This window comes from Corapipo altera, unplaced genomic scaffold, assembly GCF_003945725.1.
Source record: "Corapipo altera isolate COAL_440 unplaced genomic scaffold, ASM394572v1 61049, whole genome shotgun sequence".
In the NCBI taxonomy this organism is placed as follows: domain Eukaryota; kingdom Metazoa; phylum Chordata; class Aves; order Passeriformes; family Pipridae; genus Corapipo; species Corapipo altera.
Window position 1 is genome coordinate 11,794 of NW_020885256.1, and position 14,852 is coordinate 26,645.

The following is a 14,852-nucleotide window of genomic DNA, read 5'->3' on the forward strand; positions in this document are numbered from 1 at the left end:
AGGGATCCTGAGCTGGCAGGGCACAGGGATCCTGAGCTGGCAGGGCAGCCCCACCTGCTGTTGCTGCTGCTGCTGGGCTCAGACTGGAGCAGCACTCAGGGACACTGAGCACAGTCCCCGTGTCCTGCCTGTGAATGCTTCTGGTGATGAGGTGAATTTAGGGATGAGATGGCACCTATCCAGACACTAATTAGAGAGGGAAGTGCAGCCTCCCCCTGGGAGCAGCAGGTAGGTGCAGATTACCCAGCTGTGTGCCTCACTTTGGGAATGTGACCATGCCACCAGCGTGTCACCTTCGTGCCTCCTGGCAGCTGCCCTTGGCCCCAAGGGCTGTGTAAGCCAGAGGCACCTTGCAGAGTTGCAAACTGCAACACTAATTAAAGAAAATGCACTAATTAATTAACCGACTTCCCATGAGTTTCCACATAAAGAGCCACTGCACAGGCAGTTTCTACAGCAAGAGGATGTTATCTGCAAGGACGAACAAATGAGACTCAGTTGGCATTTCTGATGAAACAAAGGTTTGACAGCAAACTGGGAAGAGGTTCAGGAGGGTGACAGGAACCTCTGACAGCTCACAGGTACCCCTGGTACCCCTGGCAGGGTCCTGCACTCCTGCCTCAGGGGTGTAGGAACAGTGCTCCTGCTCAGCTGTGCTCACCTGGGCTAAGGGGGGAGGATGCAGACACTTTATGTGCTGTTTGGACTTCAAGCAAAGGGATGAAGTTGTCCTGTGCTCCAAACCTCTGCTACCTTGCTCTTGGCACCCTGTTCACATGAATCATTTGGAGTTTGAGAGAAACCCTCACCACACCCTCAGGAGCTGATCCCAGAGCTGACCACGGCTTCAGTCTCAGCACCTCTGAGTTCAGCTTCCAGCCACTGACTTCTGTTTGCTGCCAGGTCAGTGCTTTCTCCAGGAAGGAGAAGACATTTCCCCATTATGGCAAATCCCTCCTCTGTCTACTCAGTTTATTAAAATGACTGAAGTCTTCTTGGCTGGAATTCTCTCAGCCCAAGTCACAGACTCACTGAGGTTGGAAAAGTCCTCCCAGCCCATGGATCCCCCCTGTGCCCCATCCCCACCCTGTCCCCAGCCCAGAGCACTGAGTGCCACAGCCAGGCCTTCCTGGGACACCTCCAGGGCTGGGCACTCCAAACCTCCCTGGGCAGCCCCTGCCAGGGCCTGACCACCCTTTCCAGCAGGAAATTCCTGCTGATGTCCAACCTGAGCCTCCCCTGGCACAGCTGGAGGCCGTTCCCTCTCCTCCTGTCCCTTGTTCCCTGGGAGCAGAGCCCGACCCACCCCCAGCTCTCCCCTTCCACAGCCTCTGTGCCCCCACATGCACTGTCCTGCCTCACCAACATCACCCCTGGGGTGAGTGTACCCTGACCCCCCTCCCACCTGCCCGAAGACCAGGAGCTCTGGGGGCACTGGGGGCAGAGGACGAGCTGTGTCACATCCCGAGGAGGCAGCAGGAGGTCCCCAAGGCAAAGCCACCTCCCCAGGGACAGGCAGCTCCGTGCAGGGCACGTGGCCCTGGGGACTCACCTTCTCAGGCCTCTTGCTGGCAGCAGCAATCTGGCTGATGGGCAGGGCAGAGGTGTTGCTGGCAAAGATGCAGTGAGGAGGGATCACCTGTGGAGGGGCGGGAGGCACTGTCAGAGCTCAGGCTCCAGAGGGGGATCCAGAGCCCTGGGAGAGCAGCACCAGCCCCTGGGAACCCTGGCAAACAGGGCACGCTGGGTTTTCTCATTAGAAACTAGTTCTAAAGCAGCAGCCTTAAGTCAGCCAGCCCTGACCTCCCCTGAACCCTCCCCAGGGGTGCAGAATCAGTCCCAGAGCTCCCATGTTTCTGCCAGACCACAGCAACCCCACGAGACACTGCAGGAGGGGCCCACACCAGCCCCTTGGCCGTACAACTTTTTTCCCCCCTTGAAGAGAACAGAGCAGTGGCAGCAGGGCAGGGACAGCAGCAGAAGGACTGTGAGGTGTGGAGATACCCAAGGGCATCACTGTCGTATCAGTGCCCTCAGACAAATGTCCTCAGCTCTTTTTGAAGCAGCTCCCAGGAGTCAGGGAACATCAGAACTGCCCCATTCAGCTAAAAACTCCTCACTGAGCAGGGAGTGTCCTCAGTGAACAGAAAAGCCGCCCTTGATGCTCACCCACGTCCTGACACAGCTAACTGTGACCAAGAACCAAACTGCAGCACAAAGGGGGTGGGACAGACCCAGCAGCACAGCCCAGGACCCCTCAGCCCCCAGGGCCCACGTGCAGCAGGAGCTCAGGACTGATACTCACGGCCTCCACCTCCTTCAGCACTTTGTGCTTGACGTTGATGTCCTCGAACACGGCCTCGATGACCATGTCTGCCTTCTCAAAGCCCTTGTAGTCCAGCTGGCCCAGCAGGTTGCTGAGGATGGAGTCCCTCTCAAACGATGTCAGGCTCTTCTTCTTGACCTTGCTGCTGAGCCTGGGGAGGGACAGCTCTGTCACAGGCTGCTGGGGGTGCACCACAGCACCAGGGGCACCCCTCCTGCCCTGCCCCCCCAGAGCTGGCACCCGAAACTCCAGCTCCAAGCCCGCAGGACTGGCACCCTGTGTCCTGGCCCCTTCTTTCTACGTGGAAGCAGGAGAGCCCTGCTCACACAGCTCAGCTGAGGGTTGGAGCTGACACCCCAGAGCTGAGCACTGCTGCTGCTGAGCCAGGAGGGCAGGGAAGGAAATCCAGCTTGCCAGAGCTCCGAGCTGGGATGCCTCCCCTGACATGGGCCTTGGCTCTAGAGGTTACTGCTAAATCTAAAAGCAAAGCAACCCCCTGTTAGGGCTCTACCTCCCTCAGGCTGACTGCACTGGGCCTGTTCTGCAGCCATATCCCAGCACACTGCACGGGACAACCTTAAGGTAAAGCTTTCCTGTGGCATCAGACAGCTCCTTCCAGCAGAACAGAGGTGTCAGGAGCTCCTGACAGCAGAGGAATGTTGTGACTAAAGGCAGCCCTACCCCACCCCGAGCCAATCCCTCTGGACTCACATACCCCTTGTAGACCTGCTGCTGGCCCCTGTCCAGGCCCTTCTGTGTCGTGTCCTTCAGAATGGTCTTCATGCCCTTATCCACGGAGACCTGGGCGATCCCGGCCCCCATGAGCCCTGCTCCCAGCACAGCCAGGGTCCTGCACGGGGAAGGACCAAGGGGACACACTCAGAGCTGGAAATGGCTGAATATCCATCGTTCCTGTCACACTCACACAGATCCCACCCACCCAGGCACCGCTTTCACAGAGGCCACACGAGAAGTTTCACCCACAAGTGAAGCCTCTGAACCACAGCAGATCAGCCTCCTGGAGGCTGGAATCCTCTGCTCTGCCACACAGCTCTCCAGGGCTCCAGGCCAGTCACTTCCAAGAGCCTGGCACTGCTCCTTCAGGTGTCCCACACCTGCACTTACTTGACCTCTCGCTGAGGGGCCCCAAACTTGTTCTTCTTGCAGTGCACCTGCCCGTGGTAGAGCCCCATCAGCGCCTTGGATTCCTTGGTCAGTGCAAGTTGGCCAAAGTTCTGGGAGAAAGGGAAGGGGGAAGCTGGGAGTTAACAGCTGTCTCACTGCCAGCACGTCAAAACCACGGCAAGGGGAGACACAGGCCCCCCGTGCGACCTGCTCAGCAATGGGACAGGGGCACAGGTGACCTCTGGGGAGAGGCACCTTCTGAGTCAAGCACTGTCCACCCTGCCCCATCACCTTCTCCTCAGCACCAAAAGGACGTGGAGCTGCTGGAGAGAGTCCAGAGGAGGCCCCAGAGATGCTGCCAGGGCTGGAGCCCCTCTGCTCTGGAGCCAGGCTGGGAGAGCTGGGGGGGGCTCAGCTGGGGAAGAGAAGGATCCAGGGAGACCTTGGAGCCCCTTCCAGAGCCTAAAGGGGCTCCAGGAGAGCTGGAGAGGGACTGGGGACAAGGACTGGAGGGACAGGACACTAGGAACAGATCCCACTGCCAGAGGGCAGGGAGAGATGGGACATTGGGAAGGAATTGTTGGCTGGGAGGGTGGGGAGGCCCTGGCCCAGGTTGCCCAGAGAAGCTGTGGCTGCCCCTGGATCCCTGGAAGTGTCCAAGGCCAGGTTGGACGGGGCTTGGAGCAACCTGGGCTGGTGGAAGGTGTCCCTGCCCATGGCAGGGGGTGGAATAGAATGAGATTTAAGGTCCCTTCCCACCCAAACCATTCTGCAATTCCACAATCTTGCTTCCTCAGTGGCAGGGACTGGATTTCCCTGACACAGGACCCTTCCTCCCCACATGCATCCTGCCCCCAGGGATCCAGGTGGAAGAGCCCTGTCCTCAGGCTTCAGGAAAAATCCTTACAAACAGGTCAGTTCCCTGTGACAGCAGCAGCTGATCTGCTGATTCTGCACGATCACGGAGAGGCAACAAAATCTAATCCTGCAAAACCTCCCAGCACTCAGCACGGAAGTTTCTCAGCAAGACAAAAGACAAGCACAGGGAGACACAGAATTGAATGTTGCCTGAGCCAAGTTAGCCATGGAAAAGCACGGAATGCAGTCTGGAGCAGGCTGCACCTTCCTTCACCACTGCCCTGCGAGTCAGAGCCTTGTGAAAACATCCAAAACAAAGCCTGGAAGAGAAGCTGCAACTCCTGTCCTGGGGGACAGAGGGAGGCAGTTAAAAAAAGAAAAAAAAAAGACACGACACTGACACTTATTATTCTTCAGAGGTTCTGGGAAGATCTCCATCCTGCTGCTGTTCTGGGGAAAGAACCATCCATTCTCTGCTGTAAGGAACAGAGTATCCCCAGGCTTTTGTTCAGCACCAGACCAAACGTGGGTGGAATGCACAACCAGCACGGAATGGGCACTGGTGAGGTAGGGAGGGAGCTCCAGCTCCAGCTCAGAGCAGGCCTTGCCACCACAGGGAACAAAAGGAGCTACAAAGCACTGCAGGGAAGTGAGAGATGGAGTTCACTGGCATTTAAGGGGCAGGGACACGAGACATGACCCAAATGCTCAGAGATAATCAGGTGAAAACGTGGCTCTGTGGGGGGCTCAGGTCTTGCAGAACCGTCAAGGTAACCCACCAGTGACACTGGGCACAGCCAGAGTTACCCCTTCGGCCCCAGGAATCACACATTTGAGCACAACTGCAGTAAAACTGGGACCAGCGAGGAAAACTAATGTGGGGCAGGTGGGTTTTTAAGGCAGAGACAAGGGCAGAGAAAGGGAGGGATCAAAAACTGTGTGTGTGCAACAAATGTGCACAACCTTCTCCAGTCCCACCTCTCCTCATGTGCCAGACCCTCCAGACCTTTAGCTACACACAGAGAATCCACGTGCTGCTGTGCCAAAGCTGGGGTGTTCTGGTTACTCCCCCCCCAAAGCTAACACAGAGAGGAGGGAGAAAAGGCCCAAAGTGGTGTCCCAGACTCCTGACACACAGTCCTGTGGCTGCATTCAGGCCTCTGTCCCAGCCCCAGTGCCACAGGGAGGGGCAGGGAGCCAGGCAGCACTTGGAGCAGGCTGTGAGGAACCCCCTGTGTGTGGTTAGACACAGATCCCCAGGCAGAGAGTGAACTGATTCCTGCCAGGACCCATCCCCTCACCTGGGATTCCATGAGGTATCCGGCGTCACGGCCCTGATCCAGACCCGTCTTCACAACCTGGGCCAGGAGCAACAGAGACACAGCTCAGTCCTGCCTGCAAACACCCACACCTGAGCAGGGTTACCTGCTGGCCCCGTGACCACCCCCCCCCAATATTCCAGGCACATTTCAGACTCCCTGGGTCCTGCCCCTGCTGCTCAAGGCAGGGCTGGGAGTCGCCCTGTCCTTCCAGCACAGGACAGGTGAGGAGTTTTCCATCAGGAGTTTTCCTCTGGAGCCATCCCTGGTGGTTTCAGGAGCTGTGCTCAGAGTCATCCACGGGTTTTAGAGAAGTCTTGGCAACAACTTAAATAGTGAAAAGTCATCTTAAAATAAGGGTTCAACCCTGGAGTGTGCCTGTAAGTCCCACAATGCTTGTGTAACCCAGAGGATTGACTTTTAAAGTACTGTGTGGCCAGTGTTATGAACATTACAACAATTTCTGTTTTTCTGGCTTCATACAGGCTCCCTGAACTCTTTAGAGACTGCACAGGAAACCTGGAAAAACTGCAGCTGAAAGTTTCATGGACAAAACATTCCAGCTAAGACTCCCCTTAACTGGGATTCCTGCTCTACCCCTCACTGGGACCGGTCCCACATAAACTGGTGATCATATTTTGGGCAGTGCCTCTGAATTCTGCTCAGCACAGCACAGCACTCAGTCAGCACTCCTCAGGACTGATCTGTGTGGGGATCAGCATGTTGGGTGGATCAGGGGAGGGAACCACCTTCCCTCTGCCTGTGCCACGTTACCCCCCAGCTCCCCCTGCCCCCTGGGTCCTCCCACCTCTCTGTGTTACCTCGATGATCTTCAGGGGAGCGGGGTAGAGCCCTTTGGTTTGCTTCTGAACTTTGCTCTCCACCGTCTTGTAAACCTGCTGCCTGACGAAGGGCAGGGCCATGGCATAGTCTGTGAGCTCTGCAAGGAGGGACAGGGTCAGCACAGGGCTCTGTGCACAGCCAGCCCTTCAGGGTTAACTGCAGAGCCCAGTACTACAAAGGGGAATGCTGCAAACCTGCGATGGAAACGTGCCCCTGAAAGCAGCCACGGGCAGCAGGGGCTGCTCTCCACGGCCTGTCCCAGGGGCAAGGCTCATCCTCCCCACACAGTGGTGACAGGCTGAGCCCTGGGGAGCAGGACTCCCCCAGGGATGTGCCCATTTCTGGGCTCTGCTAAGGAGAAGCAGCATGGAGCAGACCCACAGGCCTCTTCCCACCTGACTACACAAGCCTGACGCAGAACTTGCCACCGTAGCTCTGAAGATGCAGAGTCTCCTGGAGGCAGCTGCTCCCTCTCTCCCTGAGGCCTGGCTCCCTTCCAGCAACCTCAGGAGCCACCAAGTCCAGCTCTGCCAGAGCCCAGACCTGCAGAGCAATGTTTTCCCCACCAACCCACCCGGCTCAAGAGGTGATTCCAACATGAAACCACCTTGTTCTGGAAACGGAAATAAGCAGGAGAGTGAGCAGAGCCCAGAGAAGCCAAGCTGGATTCGTCACAGTCCCCTGGGATTTGGCCCTGCTGCCCACACACTTACTCTGCATCAGCCCCTTGGACCTTTTGGCAGACACAGTCTTGTTGGCCAGGCCCCTGGCAAAGCCAATGGCCACCTCCTCCAGGTATTCCATCGTCCGCACCTCCGGAGTCTTCACACCCGGCCCTGGGAAGCACAGAGGACACAGCAGGAGTTACCCCTGAGGGATGGGGATGAGGAGGAGCCAGGACCAGACAGCAACATCATGGGGCCTTTGAACTGCTACCACCCCACTCCCCCCTCCTGTTGGACCTTTCTTGGTTCTGAACAAGGGTGGGAAGGCCCAGCAGGGACGATGTGAAGGCCCCAGGGGATTTATATAGACAGCAATAATCTGGAATAATGCTGGAATGTCAGCTCCCAGCAGGAGCAGGGCCAAGTTCAAAGGCACATCCAGCTCTGGAATTAAACCAGGTTGCTCAGGAACACCTTCTGCCAGTCTCTGAACACCTCCAAGGACGGAGGTTCCATGACCTCTTTGGACCCTCTTCAGCTCCTGAGCATCTTTGTGCCACTTGTGCCCTTTGCTCCTCAAACCTTTTACTTGGCATAACTGCAGGCACTTGGTATCCCAAGGGAACTGGGGGGTTCTGCCTCCCCTCCCTTGTGGCACCCCTCCTTTCTTCTGGGGCACAAACACTGCACCAACAGGCAGACAGCATTTAGGAAGTGCTGTGTCCCTGAAAATTCCCTGGACAGGAGCCAATGTCCAGCAAACCCCAACCTTTGAACTCAGGTGCAGGAAATCTCTCACTTGCTTTAGCTGCTGCAACACACAGGAACTCCTGGCCCAACTTAAAGCTCTCCCACAACGAGGCAAGTCACCACCAAACCAGCTTTAGCAACCTCTGAGGGTGGGTTGCACAATTCCCAAGCACGGGAATCCTCCTCATTTCCAGACAGTTGTATCATCAGGGCAGGATCCAGCACAGGGCTGAACAGGCAGCTGTGAGGAGCTGCCAGAGGCAAACACCGAGCCATGAATGACAGGGCAGTGCCCAGGGAGGCTGCACAGGGCCACCAAGAAGACCCTGCAGGCAAATGTGCAGCCTTGGGCCGCCCCTGAACTCGCTGAACAAACCTGGTGAGGTGACAACCCCGTATCCTGGAGCTGGGCAACCTCGTTCACCTTCCCACAAACAGCTCTGAACACGCCCAGCTGCTGCAGAGAGTCCTCAGAGCCAAGGAAACCCTCCCCAGACACCCCCTGACACAGGAGGTGGGGAAAAACAAAAGCAAAACAGGGGAAAAAAAGGCAAAACAACCCCCCTTCCTCTTTTATGTCCCACTACTCTTCCCCTCAACAAAAGGTGAGGTCTTCAAATTTAAGGTTTTGACCATGGAAGCCCAGAATGGTTTGGGTGGGAAGGGACCTTCAGGGTCGTCTTGTTCCATGGGCAGGGACACCTTCCACTAGTCCAGGTTGCTCCAAGTCCCCTCCAACCTGGCCTTGGACACTCCCAGGGATCCAGGGGCAGCCACAGCTTCTCTGGGAATTCCAGCCCAGTCCCTCCCCACCCTCACAACCAGGAATCCCTTCCTAATATCCCATCCTCTGGCAGTGGGAAGCCATTCCCTGTGTCCTGTCCCTTCAGGCCTTGTCCCCAGTCCCTCTCCAGCTCTCCTGGAGCCCCTTTAGGCTCTGGAAGGGGCTCCAAGGTCTCCCTGGATCCTTCCCTTCCCCAGTTGAGCCCCCCCAGCTCTCCCAGCCTGGCTCCAGAGCAGAGGGGCTCCAGCCCTGGCAGCATCTCTGGGGCCTCCTCTCTCTCCACGTGTCCCCTCTCTTTGCAGAACAACTTGCATGTGCACCCAGCAGAGCCCAGAAGCTGCTCCTGCTGGGGGGGGTCTCTCAGCAAGAAGCAAACGAAGCAGTAGGAGCCCTGTGGCAGCTCAGGAAAGCTCCCAGGGGGAAGTCTCCTGCCTTGGCAGAATGTCAGAGCCAGCCCAGGGCAGAACAGGCCAAACAAAACAACACATTTCATTTTACAGGCGGCACAGCAAACACAGCCCGGAGCTGCTGCATAACCCACATTTCAGCAATGCCCAGTGGATTCCAGAGAATTTACTGGAAATCTGAGAGCGTTTGGGAGTTCAGAGCTCAGACCTCACCAGCTCCCAAACTCTCACCTCACCATTCAAGGCTGGGACCTTCAGTTTTGGTGACCTGATGTGCCACACGATGCCAGAGCCCGATATCCCCTTTCCAGGCTGCTCCACACCAACAAGTGCTGCATTTTGACAGCCCAGCTGAAGGAAAGAGCTGCTCATTTTTCAGTCTAAGCTGTGAGAACCACTCAGAGAAGGCAGCTAATCCCCCACACAGGGGGTTACTTTACCTGCAATCACCTCCCAGCGTGTTGTCGTGCCCTAACCCGGGAGCTCCGAGCTCTCCATTCCCACCTGGTTCCTTCATAAATGGCACAAGCCAGAATGGGATCCAGGGAATGCTGCAGAGTTCCCTGCTGAAGGAGAACTGGTTGCACCCCGTGGAACTGCCTCCTGATTGATGTTGTCTGTCTCCTTCAAAGCTTTCTATAATCAGCTACAGCATCAGCCCAGGTACAGCTGCTTTCCCCCAGGCACAGAGAGAACAGGAGCCCCTGGCAGGAACCTCCTGGCACTGGCAGCTCTTTGGATGAACAAGGAATGCCTCCAATGTCTGCATGCAATTTGTATTTTTGTGTTCCTCCTGTGTGCTTAACGTGGGCTGAGCCAGGATTCCCAAGAGCTCCTCAGAAAGCTCACTTTCCCTTCCAGCAAGACAGGGCAATTGTGGGTATAAAAAGCCACATTTGCTGGCTCTTAAAAGCCAATTCACATCCAGGCAGGTATAAAGTGGGAAGGTGTATCCAGGCAACTTTAACTCCAGCCTCAGAACCATGAATCCCTTTTATGAGCACAAATACAGCAAAGGATTTTTTCCTGGGCTGATCCCACAGGGATCCAGGGAGACCTGAGAGCCCCTTCCAGAGCCCCTTCCAGAGCCTAAAGGGGCTCCAGGAGAGCTGGAGAGGGACTGGGGACAAGGGCTGGAGGGACAGGACACAGGGAATGGCTTCCCACTGCCAGAGGGCAGGGAGAGATGGGATATTGGGAAAGAGTCCTTCCCTGTGAGGGTGGGGAGGCCCTGGCCCAGGTTGCCCAGAGAAGCTGTGGCTGCCCCTGGATCCCTGGAAGTGTCCCAGGCCAGGTTGGACGGGGCTTGGATCAACCTGGGTTGGTGGGAGGTGTCCCTGCCCATGGCAGGGGGTGGGACAGGAGGAGCCTTACCCAGGTCACTCTGGATTCTGTGATCCAGCTGAGCTCTGGCACATGGCACAGACCACACCCGAGGGCTCCCCTGGCATTGCTCAGGGAAGGCAACAGCACCTTTTCTTTCCATTTAGTTTCTTCCCCCTCAGGCACCCTGCAGCTCCAGGGCAGCCCCAGCTGGAGCAGTGGCTTTCATCCCAGCTCCTGGGGGGAGCTGCTCACACCTTTCACAGGAGGCTCTGCAGGGTTTAGTCCTCACAAACTCCCCCATTTAGTCGCCTGCCAAGAAAGCTGCCCTAGTGAAGGGACAGCAGAATTGTTCACCAGCCTGCTCAGCACCTGGAATCCTGTAGTTTGCAAGGAATTCCTCTGTCCAGCTGACAGCCAGCTGGCAGCTCAGAGGCCTGAGCCACTGGGGGCTGCCTTCTCCAAGATCTCCTCCAAGATTACCATCTGCAGGCTGCAGAAACAGCAGACATCCCTCACCCATTGTCCTTCCATTAGGGGCTGCAATCTGTCCTCTGCCGTGATAAATGAGGAATGTGGGCCCTTATCTGTACAATTAGCTTAAGCAAGACAGCCAGCAGCCTGCCCTCCCTGCTGACCTCTCCCTGTTCCTCTCCCTGCTCGCTGGGCTGCAGCAGCAGCTCAAGGTCCTCAAAGGTCCCCGTGCTCCCAAAGGGGGGACCAGGGATCCCCAGGCAGCCCCTGTGCTCTGCCCCCACCCGCTGCACCAGCACCTTCTCCCCCCAGTCTGGTGAGGGCAGAGCTCCCCTGGCAGGCAGCACACCCAGAAAGCCAGAGGCATCCCCGTGTCTGACCTAGGGGTTCCACCACCTGGTCCACCAGCCCCATCTTCTTGGCTCTGTCGGCGCGGATGTTCCTCCCGGTCAGCATCATGTCGAAGGCAGCGGGGAGTCCCACCTGGAAGGGCAGGAAGGGGATGGCAGAGTGGGAGCAGGCCATGCACAGGGGGCTGGGGAGTGAAGCTTTTCTCTCACTCACCATCTTTGGTAGCCTCTGGGTGCCCCCTGCTCCGGGCAGCAGGCCCAGCAGCACCTCAGGAGTGGCCAAGACCGTTTTCTTGTCCTTTGTTGCCACTCTGTAGTGACAGGCGATGGCGACCTTTAAAAAGGGAGGGACAAGGAAAGGTTTCCCTGGGAAAGACCACAGAGAACTGGGTATTCATCACACAGCTCTCTCCTACACCCTGCCTCAGCCTCCCTCCCGACCCCAATTCCCTAATCCAACTGCCCAAATTCCCCCTGTGCTCACTGATGGCTCCTTCTGGGATACGACAGCAAACAGGTAGGAGATGAGCACAAAACCACCAAACTGAGCCACGCTGGTTTTAAATCTCACCTAGACCATCAAGGGCTTCACTAATTCACTACACTGACAGCATGGTCCCATCTACTGATCAGCCATGATTCCTGGTTTATCCCTGGATAAATCCACACATGTCACCCCAGTGTGTGCAGAAAGCTGCGACTGCTTGAGAAATCCATACAAACCAAGGAGACTCCATTCCAAGGTTATTCCGCTTTAGTAACCACTCTGCTCCAGGAATCAATTTACAGAAACCTCAGGTGGAGATTCCCAGGCAAACACTGGATCCAGCTGAAGGGGCAGGCAGGAATGGGGTGTGCAGGCAGGGAGGAGCCTGGCCGGGCCCCCACTCTCACAACAACCTTGTGGGGAATGGGAGTTGCTGGGATACAGGACTCACTCCATCTGAGCAGCAGGAATTTCCAGGCTGGGCTCTGCCAGCAGCATTGATGCAGATCCAACACCTGCTGGGAACAGCCGGTTTTCCCCGGGACTCTCATCCCAACACCAGCCTGGCCCACACAGGCTCCTATTTGATTTGCTCTCTCTCCACAGCAGCAGCAGAGCCCCGAGGCACAGCCAAGCCATTCCCTTGCCACAGACTCATTTGCATGAAGCAACGAGCCCTCCTCAGGCCCCACACCCCTCTCCCAGGGCTACTCCTGCCGGGATCCCTTGGACAGTCCCAGAACTGCACTGCCAGCTCCCACTCCTGCCAGGAGAGCCAGGACTGCCCAGTACCTCCAGGCCTCCTCCCAGGCAGCTGCCACTGATGGCAGCAACGACAGGCTTTGGAGAATGCTCGATTTTTTCCAGCATCTTCTGTCCGTCCTGAGAGAGCTGAGTCACTTCCTGAGCGGTCTTGCAGGCTTCCAGCATGCTGGGGGAGGAGAGAGGGATCAGAACGGGACAGGCACTGGGCAACAGCAGGGAAATGGGGGGGGTTTCAGCCACTTTGTGCCTCTTTTCCCACAATCTCCAGTGCCTGACAGGCAGGTAAGAGCTGTTTAGGCCCCAGTTTTGGATCAGACAACACGGGGAGGGTAAGCCCAGCAGGGTAAGGCCCTGCCCACTGCCACGGGCTGTGCCTGTGGCACTGAATGGGATCCCTTTGCCAGGGCTCTGAAAGCCCTTGGGAGGGGAGGAAGGGTCAGAGGAAGCCTCGAAGCGCTTGCCAGGAAGGGGAGAGCCCAGGATCACTTTTTAGAGCAGCAGATGGCCAGTGCTCTGATGCCACACTCCATCAATTAGAGACTCCCCAGGCCAATTATCCTCCCAGAGACCAGCAACGTTTGCCAGGCAGGAGCAATCTGGGAGGCTGGAGGTGCTGGGGCCAGAGGCACCTCTTAACCACAGCCTGGCCTCTGCTCTGCTCACCAGCTCTACCTACCCCTCCTTCCCACCTGCACAGGGACAAGGGCAGCCAAAAAGGGAACGAGGTTTTGGGGGGCCTATTGGTAATTCACCTTCTTTCCTCAGAGCTTTCTGGCTTTTAATGTCTTTGAGCAACTGCTCTGCCCTGCCCAGGGTCAGTGCCTGGAGCCAACAGCACTCCAGGTCCCAGTGGGCACCCACAGGACGACCCCACACCCTGGAAAAGCTGCCCAGGGAGCCTGGGAGGCTGCTGAGCACAGGGCAGAGCTCCAAACCCTACCCAGCAGAGGGGCCAGGCTGGAGGGCTGCCAGGCACTCCAACCCAGCCAGAACGAGTCCTGCATGTAAATGATCCGCCCGCTGTGTCCCTCAGGGAAGGACAGTGCCCACCCCGGAGCCAGGATGGGGTTCCTTGGCTGCACCCCAGCACGAGGAAGGAGTGACCAAGTGTCACAGCCCAGAGGGGGCTGAACGACTCTCCACGTCCCTCCTTGTCCAGGTTTCACTCCACGTGAGCACCTCTGGCATCCCGTGCACGTGGATGTCCCTCCACCCCGGGGGCACGCCAGGGACAGACAAACTGCTGCACTGCAGGGACAAACTGCACTGCACTCCAGGCCCTGGCTGCTGGGGTTCAGGGAGAGCTCCCTCAGCCCCCTCCACCCCTGTGCTTACTTGAGATCTGCCCCGGCGATGAAGCAGCCCGGCTTGGAGGAGATGAGCACGGCGCTCCTCACGGCCTCGTTGGCCCAGATCTCGTTCATGACCTCCGTGAACTCGGCGCTCAGCTGCTGGGACAGGGTGTTCACCTGGGGGGAGAAAAGCAGCCTGAGCTCAGACAGGTGAGGAGCAAAGCACCCTGAGCAGGGAGCTCAGACAGGAGAGGAGCAAAGCACCCTGAGCAGGGAGCTCAAAGGGGTGAGGAGCAAAGCACCCTGAGCAGGGAGCTCAGACAGGTGAGGAGCAAAGAATCCTGAGCAGGGAGCTCAAAGGGGTGAGGAGCAAAGCACCCTGAGCAGGGAGCTCAGACAGGTGAGGAGCAAAGCACCCTGAGCTCAGACAGGTGAGGAGCAAAGCACCCTGAGCAGGGAGCTCAGATGGGTGAGGAGCAAAGCACCCTGAGCAGGGAGCTCAGACGGGTGAGGAGCAAAGAATCCTGAGCAGGGAGCTCAGACAGGTGAGGAGCAAAGAATCCTGAGCAGGGAGCTCAGACAGGTGAGGAGCAAAGAATCCTGAGCAGGGAGCTCAGAGAGGTGAGGAGCAAAGCACCCTGAGCAGGGAGCTCAGACAGGTGAGGAGCAAAGCACCCTGAGCAGGGAGCTCAGATGGGTGAGGAGCAAAGAATCCTAAGCAGGGAGCTCAGACAGAGCCCAGCTCTGCTGTGGGTTGGTCCAGCTTGTGCTGGAACACAGGGAAGAAAACCACCACCACCCCTCAGCCCTGCATCAGGTCATCTTTGATTAGGAAGTTCCTTCTTAACCTCCCCAACAGTGGGTTTGTGACCTCAGACATTGATTTTATGAGCTCATAAACTTTTTTTGTGGTTTTTTTTTTTGTTTTGTTTTTTTTTTTTTTTTTTTTTTGTTGTTTGGTTGGTTTGGGTTTTTTTTTGTTTTTCTGTATAATCATAGAATCACAGAATGGGTTGGGCTGGGTGGGACCTTTAAGGGTCATCTCATCCAAGCCCCTGCAGTGAGCAGAGACACCTCCCAGCAG

The 14,852-nt window shown here is 57.0% G+C and overlaps 1 protein-coding gene across 1 annotated transcript in view; it reads right to left on the reverse strand.

Moving 5' to 3' along the window:
- Positions 1-13,995, reverse strand: part of HADHA (hydroxyacyl-CoA dehydrogenase trifunctional multienzyme complex subunit alpha) — a gene marked incomplete at its 5' end in the record, with an annotated part of 19,786 nt that extends 5,791 nt beyond the window's left edge. Inside the window, 11 exons of the mRNA XM_027631429.1 lie at positions 1,553-1,639; positions 2,306-2,477; positions 3,042-3,176; positions 3,452-3,561; positions 5,611-5,667; positions 6,450-6,568; positions 7,185-7,307; positions 11,255-11,357; positions 11,439-11,558; positions 12,504-12,642; positions 13,812-13,995. Of these exons, the coding sequence (XP_027487230.1) occupies positions 1,553-1,639; positions 2,306-2,477; positions 3,042-3,176; positions 3,452-3,561; positions 5,611-5,667; positions 6,450-6,568; positions 7,185-7,307; positions 11,255-11,357; positions 11,439-11,558; positions 12,504-12,642; positions 13,812-13,995 (1,349 nt within the window). The remainder of the gene's footprint in view (positions 1-1,552; positions 1,640-2,305; positions 2,478-3,041; positions 3,177-3,451; positions 3,562-5,610; positions 5,668-6,449; positions 6,569-7,184; positions 7,308-11,254; positions 11,358-11,438; positions 11,559-12,503; positions 12,643-13,811) is intronic.
- Between the last annotated feature and the right edge of the window lie 857 nt (positions 13,996-14,852).